At 40.1% G+C, this 15,886-nt stretch overlaps 1 protein-coding gene across 2 annotated transcripts in view; it reads right to left on the reverse strand.

Moving 5' to 3' along the window:
• The window catches only part of NR3C1 (nuclear receptor subfamily 3 group C member 1), a 156,840-nt gene that overhangs the window by 39,200 nt on the left and 101,754 nt on the right, over positions 1-15,886 (reverse strand). For both annotated transcript variants that reach the window (XM_048859929.2, XM_048859928.2), the window contains exons 3-4: positions 13,850-14,013; positions 2,252-2,368 (exon numbers count right to left, since the gene is read on the reverse strand). In XM_048859929.2, the coding sequence (XP_048715886.1) occupies positions 2,252-2,368; positions 13,850-14,013 (281 nt within the window). The remainder of the gene's footprint in view (positions 1-2,251; positions 2,369-13,849; positions 14,014-15,886) is intronic.

The raw sequence follows: 15,886 nt of genomic DNA on the forward strand, positions 1-15,886 counted from the left end.
GCTCACATTCTTTTTGGGTATGCCAATATAACAGCTGGAAAGGTACTTCCCAGGGCGGATAAGCAGATGCGCTAGCTCTGCTTGTGCTAGCATACTAAAAATGGCAGCGTGGCTGTGGTGGCACATTCCTGCGTGCACACATGCCTGCGTTGGATTCTTTTTCATTATTTTATTTGAATCTATAAAGTTTTAAAATAGAAACTTTCCATGCTGGCAGGAAATGTTTTTCTATTTTCCAAAGCTATAGAATCTGAGTTAGAAATCTCTCCCTGCACCCTATCTTTCCAATAAATTAATTTTCTCATTCCTATATTTCAACTAATTGCAATGCAATGCAAATGTTTAATATATTTTGGCAAAGAAAAGGCCAGAAAGAACATGTAACCAGTTAACATACAATAAAACAGGAGTTTTGTTAATTTCGTACAGTATGGCTTTTAATAACCAAAAGCCGAATCTAGGATTTGAACCTAAGCAGGCAATTCAAAACCAAAATGCTACGAAAGCTTATGCCCAAATAAATCTGTTAGTCTTTAAGGTGTCACCAGTCTCCTTGTTCTTTTTGTGGATACAGACTACCTCCTGATACTTGTCACTATATTGGATACTTAACATTTCAAAAGCTCACTTAACCAGACTCCTGGTTTGCCACATCATTTTTATAATGAAGGGTAACTCTTCACTTAATATTTTGTTAATTTTCTTTGTTTGTTAGATCAATACAGAGCCATTATTTTGGGTTTCCAACAGCTACCTTGCCACTCAAGCTTCATGTTTTGTTTTTTGTTTAAAATCAACTGCAAATTATTTACAAATTTATATCCAACAAAATATATTTTACATATATCTAACAATTTTGGATATATACATATCTTTGGGATATCTGCACCTAAATAAGCAGGATTACTTTGTACAACTGTCATCATCCATGTCCAAGAAAGATTAATTCAAACTGAAGCAGGACCAGAGAAGGGCTACTTGGATGATCAGGGAAAGGAGAACCTATCTTATAAAATAAGAGTAATACAGCTTGGCGTAGTTGGCCAAGGGGAAATGTGACTGCTCTCTATAAATACATCAGAAGGTAAACACCAAAGAGAGAGAAGAACTATTTAAAAAAAAGCATAATGTTAGCACAAGAACAAATGGATATTAACCGGATACAAATAAATTTATGCTGGAAATTAGAATAAAGTTACTAACCATCAGAGGAGCGTGGTTCTGGAACAGCCCTCCAATAAGTAATGGGTGCAAACAACTTAACGAGTTTTAAGGTGGAATTTCATAAATTTATGAATGGCATTATATGATAGGGTTGCCTGCAATAGCAGAGGAACAGACTATGACCCAGGAAGTCCCTTCTGGTCCTACATTCCTATGTATGCCTGGCAGTAAAAGGCATTAATCACAACAATTCAATAGAAATGTATCAAGCATAAATAGAGAGCTATACTAATTTATTAGTAGAAAAAGTTTGCTGTGATTATGCTTGATACTGAATGCTAGGGAAAAAAGTTTTAAAGCAGCTAACCACTACATCTGCAGCTGATATGGTTTTGGATTTCTCAGTAGTCATCTATGACTTAACACAAAGCAACCCACACTAGTACGTGTGTATCTGTTAATGGTATATTTTCCAGAAAATTTGGCACAAGGTTTTTAAGGACCAAAATAAGTATTAATTTTCCACTGCCTACACAGAAGGCTGACTCTCTCCACCCAGACTTTCCCTTCCTTCAATTTTGGAAGCACAAATCTACTTCATTTCAGTTCTCTGTCCTTGATCTTTTCTTCATTTGAGTTTTCAAATGGCACATCATATTCCTAAGTGATATGGGATATGTAGGATACTTTCCACATCTCACCCATAGCTAGGTTCCCGCTGTCTGAGATTCAGTGAAGGAAAGAGGGCAAGAGATATCTGTGTGTGTGGGTGGGGGAAAGAAATGTCCTAATTTTTGTGCATGTGTTCTGTCTGTGAATAAAAACAGGACATTGGTTCATACCAGTGGATTGTTAAAAGACAAGTATGGTAAGAGATATAGCTGTTGTAGGAGAGAAGGAAAGATTAGAAGCAGCGCACAAAGAAAATCTTAATTTTTGCCAACAAGGATGTGGGGTTATACCATAAAATAATGAATAACTATTTTGAACATTTTAAGGCACTGCTCAGATGCCTGCTTACATGATAAAACCAAATGATCCTTGTTAGGGGTTCAGAGAAACAATCCATTCAAGTATTTTAAGTTACCTTCTAGATTCATGCCAGCTTGAAGACATTTCCGGTAGCGACAGGCCGGACAGTTTTTTCTTCGAATTTTGTCAATGATACAATCATTTCTTCCAGCACATAGATAATTGTGCTGTCCTGTATTTACACAAAAAGAAAATATGTCCAGTTAAAATAGTGGGTATATTTGTCCAGTTAATTTTGGTTTTAGAGTTAAGAAATTGGGAAGTATATAATGTACTGAATCACTGCACCTCATTTTTAGCAGACTTATTATAGTAATATCAGTATCCACAATTCCCCATCACCACGCACATTTCCTAGACAAGACATATGAAGAACTCAATACAAATAAATGTTTAAAAATTCTGTTTCTTTATGATCAATTTAGGTGGATTTTTCTCTTAAATTTATCACAAGTCATCCTCTACTGAATCTCCTCAAATTCTTTATAATGCTTTTTATAAAGTCACAAAAATATCTAAATATTAAAATTATCAGATGATAGTATGGAAAGTTAGAGGCAAGAGGAAATTATCAAATAGTCTAAATGCACCATATAGCTCCCTTGAGAGAAATTTGAGAATTACAATAAAAAATTAACATTCATAAAGCAGTTCACTTTAAAATATCTAACTCTACTGCTTATAGGAAAATAAGATTTCAGAAACAGCAATATGTAATTCTGCATTTCTGAGATTATGAGAAGCCAGACAGCACCAAGGCCAACTGCCAGAAAGGCCAATTTGAGAGTGTTCATTTATAAATTCTTCAGAATATATTGATTTTACCACTTTTAAAACATGGAGGAAGAGCTCCTTGGGTAGAGTTTGTGAAGTGGACAGACTAAATCCCTTGGTATTTTTATGGAACCAAAACTAAGCTGACCTTGGAAGCCTAGAAAATTGAACTACATAACTTAAAGAGTTGCTGTTCTCCATGATGGATTTCTCAGCAGAGTTAAAACAGGAGGAACACTAGAGTATATATTAATGAGTTTTAACTGTGACTAATTTTCTAAAGATCTTTTCCTGTTCAGAAATAATTGTCATCAAAGGACAGCTTCTTCTCCAGTTTGAAAACTAAAATAGACTCCAGAAGCAGGTCTCTCTTCATCTGGTCTAATGCCACTGATACATAGGCTGATTAAATGGTAATTCTAAAATCTCATACTCATTGAGTAAGAACTGAATCCAACTTTTGCTCTAATGGATTATTACAGTCCTGATCACTGTCCTGGCAATTTTCACATAGCATTCAACTACAGCAGAATATAAGTGGGAAACAGAAGAAAGCTTTTTACCTTTGCATTAGGGATTCAGCAAGTTTTCTAAAAATACCTGTGAATTTAATATTTTTTTGCTACAATGTATCACCATTATCACCCCACCCATGAAGCAGGCAGAGGCTATTCCAGTCTGTTTAATTCAAAATTGGCACAAATTGTTTAATGAAGTAACTGAAAGCCCTACTGTAGTATGATAACACTAAAGAGGTAATTTCATTATAAAAACTCTTTTACAACTCTGAGAATGAATCAAGGGTACAGGAAATAGATTGAATTCACACTCATTTAATTGGCTAGCATTTAAAGTCTGCTGATTCTATGCCAAGTTTCTGGGACAACAGATACTTCACCTATGGGAGGGCAGTCTGGGAATTTTTTAAGGTGAAAATAAACATTCAACTTTTCCCTGATTATTTGAGCTGTGAAAACCGCCTGCTTAGTAGCAAAAAAGTTTGATTAAGGAGTGCGTCAGGTCAATTTGTGTAATTGGCTGTGAAGGTGGGGTACAAAGACTATTACAGTGGCTTCACTCAGGCTTACTTCCTTAGGTAGCTCACTGATTTCTTGATATTCATAGGGAGCTTTTTTCATTCAGTTTTGTACAAGCTCCAAAAATCTTCTATTTGGAGAAGAGGAAGCAACAGGGACCTTCAGGCACTAAGTTCCATCCAGAATGAAAGTAGTAAATGGACATCACAACCAGGACACTTGTTCTCATTAACAAATATGTATGTAAGTATGTGTATATATAGATACACAAATGGACACTGCAGATCAACTAAGTAGAAAGAAATACCAATCACTGCAATAAAATGAAAAAAGAGTAATTTTTCTTGCTTTCTCACAGAGATGCTGAAATTCAGAATATGAATATTGCAGAACAATTACAAATGATGTTCCAGGTAGGTAGTCTTTAGGAGCTGCTCCTCTTTTCCTGACACATGGTACCACTTATGGTGCTTATGTACACTACCATTAGTGATTAGCCATCATTCCTTTTTTAGATGGAATGCTCCATTGCTTCTATGGTGTTGTAGACCTCTGTCCCCCCATTAACATTTTGTGGTGAATGGAAGTAAGGTGATTGCACACTGCTCTGCTTCATGCGAGCCTGGAAGCTATGCAAAGGTATAGGGTTGTATAAAAAACACCAACCTTTTCAGTCACCTTTGTAACTAAACAATGGCAGTTGAGGCAATACAGTGGTAAAGGTAGCTAATGATTAGAGAACAAATTGGAAAGTTTTTAAAAGCGCTTACCGCAGATATGAATGCTTCAAATGTAGTGCTGAGGACTATATTAGACCATGATGGGAGCAGTGAAAGGTTGTTGTTGATCTAACCACTCTTGCTTTACAAACCACACTGCAGGCATGCTGCTTCTGGATATCAGAACAGACCAAACAAATCTGCTGACCCCCATGAAACAGTCACAATATAATTTCCTGATTCTGTCTCTTTTGAGATTCCAGCACCTTCCCACTCTTGCTTGTGTGCCTTTTCTCACGCTGCTCCCTTCTCCAGAAATGACACTCCTCCCCACCTTTCAGCAGGGCTTGCTCCAGCTTTTTTGCCGCGAAGGAAAAAAAACAACCACCAAGCCTGGTTGAGGTGCCGCCGAAGTGCCGCTGAAGAGGAAGAGAGGGACTGCAGGGCCCGCTACCGAAGACTTGGAAGTGCCACCCTGATGACAGACGGAGTGCTGCCCCTTTCTATTGGCTGCCCCAGGCACCTGCTTCCTTTCCTGGTGCCTGGAGCCGGCCCTGCCTTTCAGTATACTCATTCTCCTTTGAATCCCTCCTCAAAACCCACTTGTTCCATTTGGGTATTCACCAGTCTCCTTCACACCCTTTTCCACTACCTTATTTTCAATTGAAGAGAATATCAGGACTTCTCAACCTATTTGCCTCTCCTCTACCCTCTCTTTGTCAATGCAGAGCATTGCAGCAGGGATCAAGTTTCTTTTAAGTCTATATAAATGTGTTATGAAGTGTTACAATGATATAACTATATAATAATTATCACTGTTATTGGAATCCTCTAAAAAGGAGATGCAGTGTTTGTGAGTTTCTTGTATACTTACAAATAAGGACTCTGATAGGTATACCATTTAACCAAACTGTACAAGGATAAAGATTATTTCATTAAAATACAGTAATCCTCAAGGATTACAAATGGAAGGTATTAAAACTGCAGCAAATAAAGACCTTTACTCCCTTAATGACATTTAAAAGTTTAAATTACAGGGCCTGTCATGTCATATCTTATCCCACCACAGTTCATTCAGGAGTGTCACATAGCTAAAACTGCTAATTAAACTTCCCTTCTTAAAGCAGCTTCCGAAAACTGAAACGAGCACACAACCCTGTGGGCCAGATTTTCAAAAGGGCATGGAATCCTGATTCCCCCTGCTGAGAACAACGGCAACCACTGGGTGCAGAGCACTTTTCACAGTATGGCCCTGCTCTTCTAGGTTTACAATACAGGAGCTACTAAATATGCTTTGCACAAGGAAGTTCTCTGTCACAACCCAGTCCAGTTCCATCCTCTGAATGGATACGAGTCTGTTGTGAGGAGATCCAACCACTGATGACCATATGCTCCAAAGCTCCCTAGGTCTGGATAGTGACTCATCCCTATTAATAGCTCTGAGTCACTCAGGAACACTCTCCCCTCTTGGCAGCAGGATGGATAAAAATGGCTGATTTTTAATGTTTTGTATATCGGATTTTTTAATTTAAATTAAATACTTATTTAAAAAAAATAAACCTACTTAAAATTACATTTGAAATTATAACAACCTCTGTTAAGGCCTAAACTTAGTATAATCTATTAAAACAATTTAAATTAAATAAAAAATATTAAGCAGTACATGTTTGCTGCCAAGCTTTTTTTAAAAGTCAGACTGCTGAACTGGTGGAAATCACTCCCTAAGCACCTGAACCTAGACGTGCTATGACGTGCTAAACCAGCTTTCAACAGCAGTAACCTCTTCTGCAGGTCCAGAAAGAGGATCTTCTTCATTTCAGTTTATTCAACTAGTTGAGTTCCATGACTAGTTGAGAGGATGAGATTTGCTAGTTCTAAAATCTTTAAGGACATGATGAACAGAAATAATCAGTTCAATTCACTAACTATAGATCATACTTCCTTTGCTTAATAAATCAATTAGTTTTAAATATAAAACATGTTTTGATAACTGTTCTGATAACTTTCTTCTTATGCATGTGGAACATCTTTAGGTAGTTTCATTTAAATAATCAATCAATGTTAAAATACTGTTTTTGTGCATTTTAAATTGAATTTCCATCCAAATAGAACTTGACACAAAGCACGAGTAAAAAAATGAATCATCATCTGGTAAATAAGAAGTGTATTATTCATCATTTTCTTGCAAAATAAAAGTAATAAAAATTAAGAATCTGAATAAATATACGTTAAGCTATATATAGTGTATCTGCCTGATTAGCAAAAAGAACCACCAAATATACCATAAAAGGCTATATTTAGTTGCAAATCAGTCTGGATGACTCTTCCTAATGTCAGCTCTCCACCAGGTAAGAAACACCTCCTCCTTTTCCGGCCGTTTTATACATTAAAAACAAGCTACACATATACCAGTTCAAGCTGGATCCCAATAGAGGACACAAGGTCTGATATAAAATGGAAGTCAAAAAACAAATTAGGTGACATAACTTAGTACAGATCTACAGCAATCTGTCACATCCTCAAACTGTGGGCCCAATCCCGTTATGCTGCACTCCATACCAGGAAAATTCCATGCTTACCTGAAAGTTTCCTGTCTTCAGGCAGTAAAGTCCACAGATCAGTTATAATGGATATTTCAGCCTGTTTGCAGCTCGAAGGCAGAACCAGACCTGTCAGTCACTGGCAGAAGAGGAATGCCTCACCCAGAGAAGCTGCTGTCAGTTGAGAGAACTTCCACAGCCAGAATAATTCCATTCTAGTTTCCCAAATTATGGATTGGGCTAAATATTCTTTGAGGAAAAAAAGCATAATCTCTCCTTTGGCAGAGAGAATGGGATATTCTTCTTAATGAAACAAATCCAAGTCTTTGGGTTTCAATTTCCATCTATATTCTGGATGATCCATTTGTTTCCAGTGTGGGCTAGATCTGTGGACCTTATTATCTGAAGAAAGGAAATTTTACATATATCCTCTATCTTCTTCCCTTTGGCACGAAGACATTGAGAAGTTTTCTGCCAAAAAATGGCACTGACAAAAGACTGTATGATAAATATGTAGAAGTTGGTGAATGTATGTATTGATGGCTGTGTAGCAGATATCAATATAGGAAATACTCCAGAAAATTTATTACTCTGGGTGTGTTTCTACTTTTTCTCTCTGTACAGAACGATGATAAGAAAAATTGCCCTTTGGGACAGATAAAGGTGAATCAAATTTGGGAAGCCACCCCCAGCCTCCACAAAAGCTACCATCCATATGCACACCAGAAGAACTGTCTATGGAACAGTACAATGGGAAATGGAGATAAGCCTCCTTTAGGAACTTATTCAGATGTATCAGACAGAGCTCTGCTATGTGTGCTCCTGATTATCTGTGGCTAAAAACAGCATGTGGAATAGGCTGTATGTCTCTGATGTGAAGTAGATGATGGGTAGTTTCATTCAGGTCCTGACATTTCTATGGGGTCGCTAGAGACTGGGAATAGAACAAAGTTGTTCCTATGATCCTTGCACACCTCCACAGAATATCCCCTTTGGACAATGTCCAGTGACAACAGTTTTTACCAAAGCTATAGGTAGCCATATGCTCCCAAAATAAAAGACTCTGACATCAATTGGGGGTCTAATTCCAGACAGGGCTGGCTGGAGGCCACGCGGATAGCTCTGAGGCAACTGATAGCAGCTAGTGATGTCGCCTTAGCCCTTGTTCTAGCTACCACTTGCAAAGTGGTATTTTTTCCTGTTATACTTCAGAGACTGCTTCAACTTTCTAAAAATCTGTATTCCTTCCTATAGTGTCTGGCAGGAGCCAGGACTGCAAGATGGCTTTTCTGATAATTCTGAATAACCTCAGGTTTTCATAAAAGCTTCCCATTATATCACAAAAAGAGCTGGGAGCTGCTTTGCCTACACATTTAATTTCAAGGACCAAAGCCCCACATACCTGTATGAAACAGATTTGTATCCCACTGTTTTCCGGGGAGAAGCCCTTAGAGATATTTTGGTTGAGAATAATGTCCCCCCATGTTGGCGTTGTTTGTGAAAGATGGGTAGCCAGCTAGGATGATTCATCTCAAAATGAGTAAGGATTGCTGCAAGCAAGAGACATCAGACACCAAACCTTTTCATCTGCCCTTTAGGAGCTAGCATGATTCTTCCAAGGCAAGACTGACATTATGTAGCTTAGGGTGTGAGAATTATGGTAAGCTTTTAATTAAAAAAAAAAATCTTCCCCAACAACTGCAACTTGCCCACATCTTTCTGCTGGTCATATAAGGAGGCAGAACCTGGTCCATTTCATAATGCTTGTGTATGCACCCCAAAATCATATTGGTGCTGGGGGAGGGGGAAGAAGGGTTGAGCTGCCTTACACATTGTAAGCTCATATCTTCTCTCTCTCTCTCTCTTTTTTTTTTTAAATTGTTGCTTTACTACTACTTAGATCAGGGAGAAACCTTGACAGTCGTTTATCACAATGCTGTCATCTAGTGATCTCAAAAAATACATACACCCATTTATAGAATATAACAGGTTGATGAGCATAATTGTTTATAGCAAATGTTGTAAAACTGCTATAATACTATTATGGGATTGTTTAAGATAAACTTATCAATTTCCATATAGGATGTCACACATAGCTGGCATACAGTCTACTTAAACTTTGACCTTCAAAATCACATGCCCTATATAAGTTTTATCACATATTAACACACACAATTTACATAAAAATGACACCAACAACACAACCAATGAAAGAAAAGCAAACAAAAATAAATGATACCAAGCAAAGATAACAATAAACCCTCTCACACTCTCAGTGAATGGGTGTATTATATAAATGTACATGTACTCCATGCTTTAGGTACTCACACCACTATCAATTTTTTTTTTTTACTAGGAACATAGTCTAGATATGAGAAAGTTACTTACTTTACAGTAATTGGAAATTTCTCACGATGGGTAGTCTCCATATGTATTCCACTGTGGGTATGCATGTGCTTCATGCACCCAGAGCTGGAGAATTCTGAAAGCAGCGTCACTTGGCTCATGAATACATCCTCACTCTCCTCATGGCTCCAACCATGAAGGTAGAGCAGACTGAGCATCTCTCCAGTTCTTTCACTCCCAAATTGAAGAATGCAGAGGTGAAGGAGGGGGTGGGTAGTGCAATATAGATAGGGACCACAGATCTCAAAGAATCTTCACTTGCGATACGGTAAGTAACTTTCTCTTCTTCTTTGATTGCTGGTTCCTATGTCTATTCCACTGCAGGTGACTGATAAGCAGTACTCAAATAGGAGGAGGATACTAGTGGCACAGCTATTTGAAGAACCACTGTCCCGAACAGGGCCATCCCTAGCTATTCTTGGGCCCTAAGCAGCACCCCCCAGGGGGCCGGGGCTAGCTTGGGGGGGTAGGGGGGAACCCCGCCCCCCAGCACTCACCAGCAGTGCGGCTGGGGCCGGGTCACTGCACTTCCCGCTGCCGGTAAGGGCAGGCCCGGCCCTGTAGCAGTCCTCATTGGGGGTGGGGTGGGGAGAAGCAGGGCAGGAACTTTTGGGAAGGGGTGGAGTGGGGGCAGGTGGGGGTGGAGCAGGGGCCATGGGAAAGAGGTGGGGCAGGGGCTGGAGCAGCATGCAGCTGCACAGGGCACCAGAAAATTTGGTGACCCAAATTTCCTGGTGCCCTATGCAGCTGCATAGTTTGCATATGGGTAGGGACAGCCCTGGTCCCAAAAGATGCGTCACCCTTTCCTTGGTGCTCAAGAGGAACCCGCTCTATTGCTTCTTGCTGTAAGGAGGACTCTATTTCTTATTTGAGAATCTCCTCATTAGAATGGCCCCTGAAAAGGGGCAGGAATGAAGGATTTGGAGAGAGCAATAGGGTAAATTAAATTGCATAATTGGAATGGATGAAGATTAACAGACACTTGTCCATTGTTATTTCACTCCAGGTCTGGAAAAAGAATGCTAGGATGTGTGGGAATCAGCAGTTGGTGATGTCATACATTTGCAGCTCTTGAACGCCTGTCAAAATGTTCATTTGGCTAGGGGCAGGATGATGCTGATGCTCAGGCTGGCAGAAGGTGCAGGGAAACAGGACTTCTGAACCCACCGCCCCTTACATGGTGGCTTACAAGGCTGCTGGTGGTAAAGTGGTTGATTGCCTGTGGAATTTTCTCTTGGGGCCACTATATATGTTCCCAGGGAGAGGAAGGTGGCCCTGGAGTCCTTTAGAATGTGTAAGGACCCATCTATCTTTTGGTTAGAGATGGGTTTCATCCAAGGGCAGGTTCTCCACAGTGTTCTGGATCTCTCTGAGAAACCCTGAAGCGTGAAGCAATGATTCAAGGCACATGACAATGGCTATTGCCATTTATCTTGAAGGTGTGTCTGCTGCTTCTACCACTGATCCTGGCAACCGACTTGCCTTCCTCAATGAGAGCGTGGAATGGAGCTGTCGTGTTAAGGAAACTTGTTGATGAAGTCCATGGATTTGGAATATTTCAGGTAATCATACTTAGGCAACAGTGCTTGGTAATTGGCTATTCTGAACTGAGGGTTAGAAGAAGTGAAGACCTTCCTTCCCAATAAATCTAGGTGTTTACCTGCTTTGTCAACCAGAGTAGACTTAGGGTATTGCTGTCTAGAAGTCTCCATAGCAAACTGGATAACCAAAGAGTTAGTTGTAGAATGAGAAGACAATAGCATTTTTCTGCTCTCTTAGGGGTATGGGCACTAGTGGCTGGGGTACACCAGACTGCTCTTGCTGGTTCCAGAATGGCTTCATTAACAGGAAGCACTATTTGGCTGGATCCAAAAGCCTGTAGGATGTCCAGGAGTTTATGTTGGGGATCCTGAATTTCCTCAAGGGAGATCTGCAGTGCCACTACCATCCTACATAACAGTTCCTGGAACTGCTTATGGTCACTAGGGATATGTATGGGAGAAGATATTGGAGAAACTGCTTCATCCATAGATGATGACAGCCTTGTCGGTACCAGAAGAATTGCTGGATATGGCTCATAATCCTCCCGCTTCCATGGGGTCAGATGGAAGCTCTGGCTGTCCTCTTGCAGGGGAATGGTGAACTGACTCCCTAGCGGATCTCGTCAACTCTGCAGGGTGGTACGGCCCCAACATGGCCAGTAAAACAAGTCAAAGTGTGTTTGTGGAGGTGCCCACAGCTTGGGGTACCAACAGCTGTGAGGCAGGTGCTGAGGTGGAGGTTGGCTCCAGACTAGTCCAGGTCCCATGTCCTCAGAGGAGGAGACATCTTCCTCAGGGGTTCAGAATCTACTGAGAGAGAAAATGCCAATTCTGGATCCATCAGTGGTACTGACGGTTCTGCTGGAAGGAAACCATGGCTGGACAATGGGATGGGGAACACACTCCTCCCTTAAGGAAATTGGGGGATCAAGGAGAGCAAAAATGTCATCAGATGGAGCATGAGACTCTGCTGTCCCTGGAGTGTGAGGGGTCCTGTCTCTCCGAATCAACTTATGCAGGGTTATATCCAACTTCTTAGAAGTGGACCTGGAGGAGGATTTGCTCTCATGTTTATGAGAATGCTTCCTGCCTTCTTGACAAGACCCCGATGGGGTCTGTGGGAGTAGATTCCCTTGCCTAACTCAGACCTCATGGCAGGAATCATAGAATCATAGAATATCAGGGTTGGAAGGGACCCCAGAAGGTCATCTAGTCCAACCCCCTGCTCAAAGCAGGACCAATTCCCAGTTAAATCATCCCAGCCAGGGCTTTGTCAAGCCTGACCTTAAAAACCTCTAAGGAAGGAGATTCTACCACCTCCCTAGGTAACGCATTCCAGTGTTTCACCACCCTCTTAGTGAAAAAGTTTTTCCTAATATCCAATCTAAACCTCCCCCACTGCAACTTGAGACCATTACTCCTCGTTCTGTCATCTGCTACAATTGAGAACAGTCTAGAGCCATCCTCTTTGGAACCCCCTTTTAGGTAGTTGAAAGCAGCTATCAAATCCCCCCTCATTCTTCTCTTCTGCAGGCTAAACAATCCCAGCTCCCTCAGCCTCTCCTCATAACTCATGTGTTCCAGTCCCCTAATCATTTTTGTTGCCCTTCGCTGGACTCTCTCCAATTTATCCACATCCTTCTTGAAGTGTGGGGCCCAAAACTGGACACAGTACTCCAGATGAGGCCTCACCAATGTCGAATAGAGGGGAACGATCACGTCCCTCGATCTGCTCGCTATGCCCCTACTTATACATCGCAAAATGCCATTGGCCTTCTTGGCAACAAGGGCACACTGCTGACTCATATCCAGCTTCTCGTCCACTGTCACCCCTAGGTCCTTTTCCGCACAACTGCTGCCTAGCCATTCGGTCCCTAAGGAAGTGCAATCCTTGCTGAGTCAAGCTGCTGAATGGGGTTGGGGGAAAGGTCCCCCAGCCCAGATCCGACTGTGATCTCTTAGCTTTCTCCGTTAAGTGCTTCTTAAGACAAATTCCTGCACTTCCTGGTACTACTGGGAAAAGTGTACCAGACACTGCACCGTGCCATGACACAAGCTTCCCCATGGCAGGACAGGCAGCACTGATGGTCATCACTGACTGAGAAGGAGCATGGGCAACAAGTACAGATCTTGAAGTGTACAGGCCTGAATGTAGTACAGCACCCTTAACGTGGTACACAAGGATAATTCCCCAAGACGGGGAATTACTTAACTATAAAACTTAGCTAAAACTATTGAGTAAAATTCAAAACTATTTACTATATATTTTTACAGACTAAAGCACAAAGGAAGACAAAGATACGGATGCTGGAGGATCTGACGTAGGTCACACGGTGGTAAGAAGGAACTGGAGAAGTGGTTGGTCAGCTCTGGTCTTTACCTCCACAGTTGGAGGCACAGAGGACAGTGAGGGTACATGAGCAGACCAACAGACACTACTTTCAAAATTCTCTGACTCTGGGCACATGGCGTACACGTGTACCCACAGTGGAATATACATGAGGTCAGCATTTGTAGAAGAAATAGTTAATTTCCCATAGGATTCTAGGAAGTAGCAAGGATGCCTGCAGAGGCATTAGATTGTACATATGTTTTATAATTTTTAACAGATAATAAACTCTCAAAACACATCCTACCTTCCACAGCTCTTTTGAAGAATACTTTGCAGCTGCCGCAAGTTAGGACACCATAATGACATCCAGAGGCTTCATCAGAACAGACCAGGCAAAGCTTGGGAGGTGGTCCTGTTGCTGTTGAGGTGGTGGACGGAGAAGAGCTTACATCAGATCTCACTCCAGGGCTAAAAAACAAACAGGAGGGAAGAAATTGCAGTCATACTTCTTGGAAAACCATGTCATAGTCAGAAGAGGAGTCACGTATGTTAAGTAACTTCAGTAATGTATTTACATAGTATATTTTGCACTTAGACCTGTTAAATCTATCATCTTTGTTACAGATTATGTACCCAGTGATATGCAGGTATTAAAATGTTGTATTGCTTATATCAGAGTCATGATTCAAGAAATTCAACAAAAACAATATTCTTTTTCCAGGCTACTAATTAATCACAGAAATTCATGATGGAACTTCACATCTTAGTCAGCAGGTGGAAATTCCTACAGCTTTCTAGATTTTAATCCATACTGAAAATTAACCCCTATATTAATAGAAGTAATGGACCCACTCAATCCAGGAGCTTAAACTAAGATATTTAACAATACTAGGGTTCCCAGATATCCCTAATGGGGAAGAGGGGGAGTTGGAGAAGTGAGAGAGACCCTGTTGCTCTTTAATCTTCTACCCTAAGTCCCCCATACTTTGTAAAATCCTCAACTCTTTTTTTTTTTTTAAATATTGCTTTAAATCGGTATTTCCCAAACTGTTGAAAACGGAGTTTCAGGAATAAAACCCAATTAAGTGCCACTGCCCGTTCCATGAGTTGTTAAAGGCCTGCCCATCTTAATTTATGCATCTTCAGCCTCATTTTCCCCCTCCTCTCTGCCTAAGCTAGTCCTACATCAGCCTGCCTCCACTTTATAATACACTTATAAATCTTCATACCACTTCTCCTTTCTTACACATTTTAATGAGATGTGAAACAATTAAAATATCCCATTTGCATCCGAGTGAGCATCAGCTAAATGAATGGGACAATTCACACCAGGCTCTCCAGCAGATATTGCTGCATCAGTTATACTTGCTTCATGCTTTGAAGATTTTCTTCACAGCCAAACAACTTTCAAACAGAGGCTTTCAAACAAATAATAATAAATAAATAATACTAATACTACAACTAATAATAATACATACAAAAACCGCTGGAGAACAAATAGGCGGCCTTTGCTGCAGCTGGTCCTTTGTATCCTTTACTAGGGAACAGTTAACCCGTTGGGATCACCACTTTAGGTCAACCTTAAATGCTAGAAAGTATAATTCACAAATGTCTCTACTTCTAACCTCCCACTTTGCCTAACATTCTTGTAGAAAACTAAACTGTAGTTAATGTGTGTTTTTTTGAAAATTTACATTCAGAAATCTTTGCTGACAGGCTCAGTGTCCCTTGTCCAAACACAAGAGTGTTTGTCTCAGGGTTATCAGCAAGAGATAGTTTAATAAATTATATATAATAATTATTATTATTATTATCATCATCATCCTTTGGGCTATCTGCAAAAATAATAAGGAAAGAAATTTAGCAGAACCATGACAAGCTTACACTACGAAAGAGTTTGACAACATTTCTCTTTGATGGGATTAATGTCAATATCTATAGATTCGCAGTTAGCGAACATGTGGAAATTTGGCTGAGAAAAATTAAAATCCATGAGCAGAAAGAGTACAAACTAGTCAGAAACAGATTCTATTGAGACAAACAACAACGAGCAGCAAAATGCAGAATTATTTAGAACATCTAAACAAAAGATTGCAATGTAGAATAAGAAAGTAGGATTCTTTATCAAAACAGACTAATAAAAACAAGCAAAAACCCCATGTGGAGGTAAATCCACATGCTTGTTTATCAAATGATTAATAAAAACAAGCCCAAGTTCTTGTCAGAGAAAAATGAAATAAGATCAAACAGTTAAAAGCTAAATCTGTGTATCATGATTTTTTTTTAAATGGATTTGGAAAGTATTAAGCAAAATAAAAATAAAGCTCAACGCATCTTGATA

The sequence above is a fragment of the Caretta caretta genome, chromosome 8 (assembly GCF_965140235.1).
Source record: "Caretta caretta isolate rCarCar2 chromosome 8, rCarCar1.hap1, whole genome shotgun sequence".
Classification (NCBI taxonomy): domain Eukaryota; kingdom Metazoa; phylum Chordata; order Testudines; family Cheloniidae; genus Caretta; species Caretta caretta.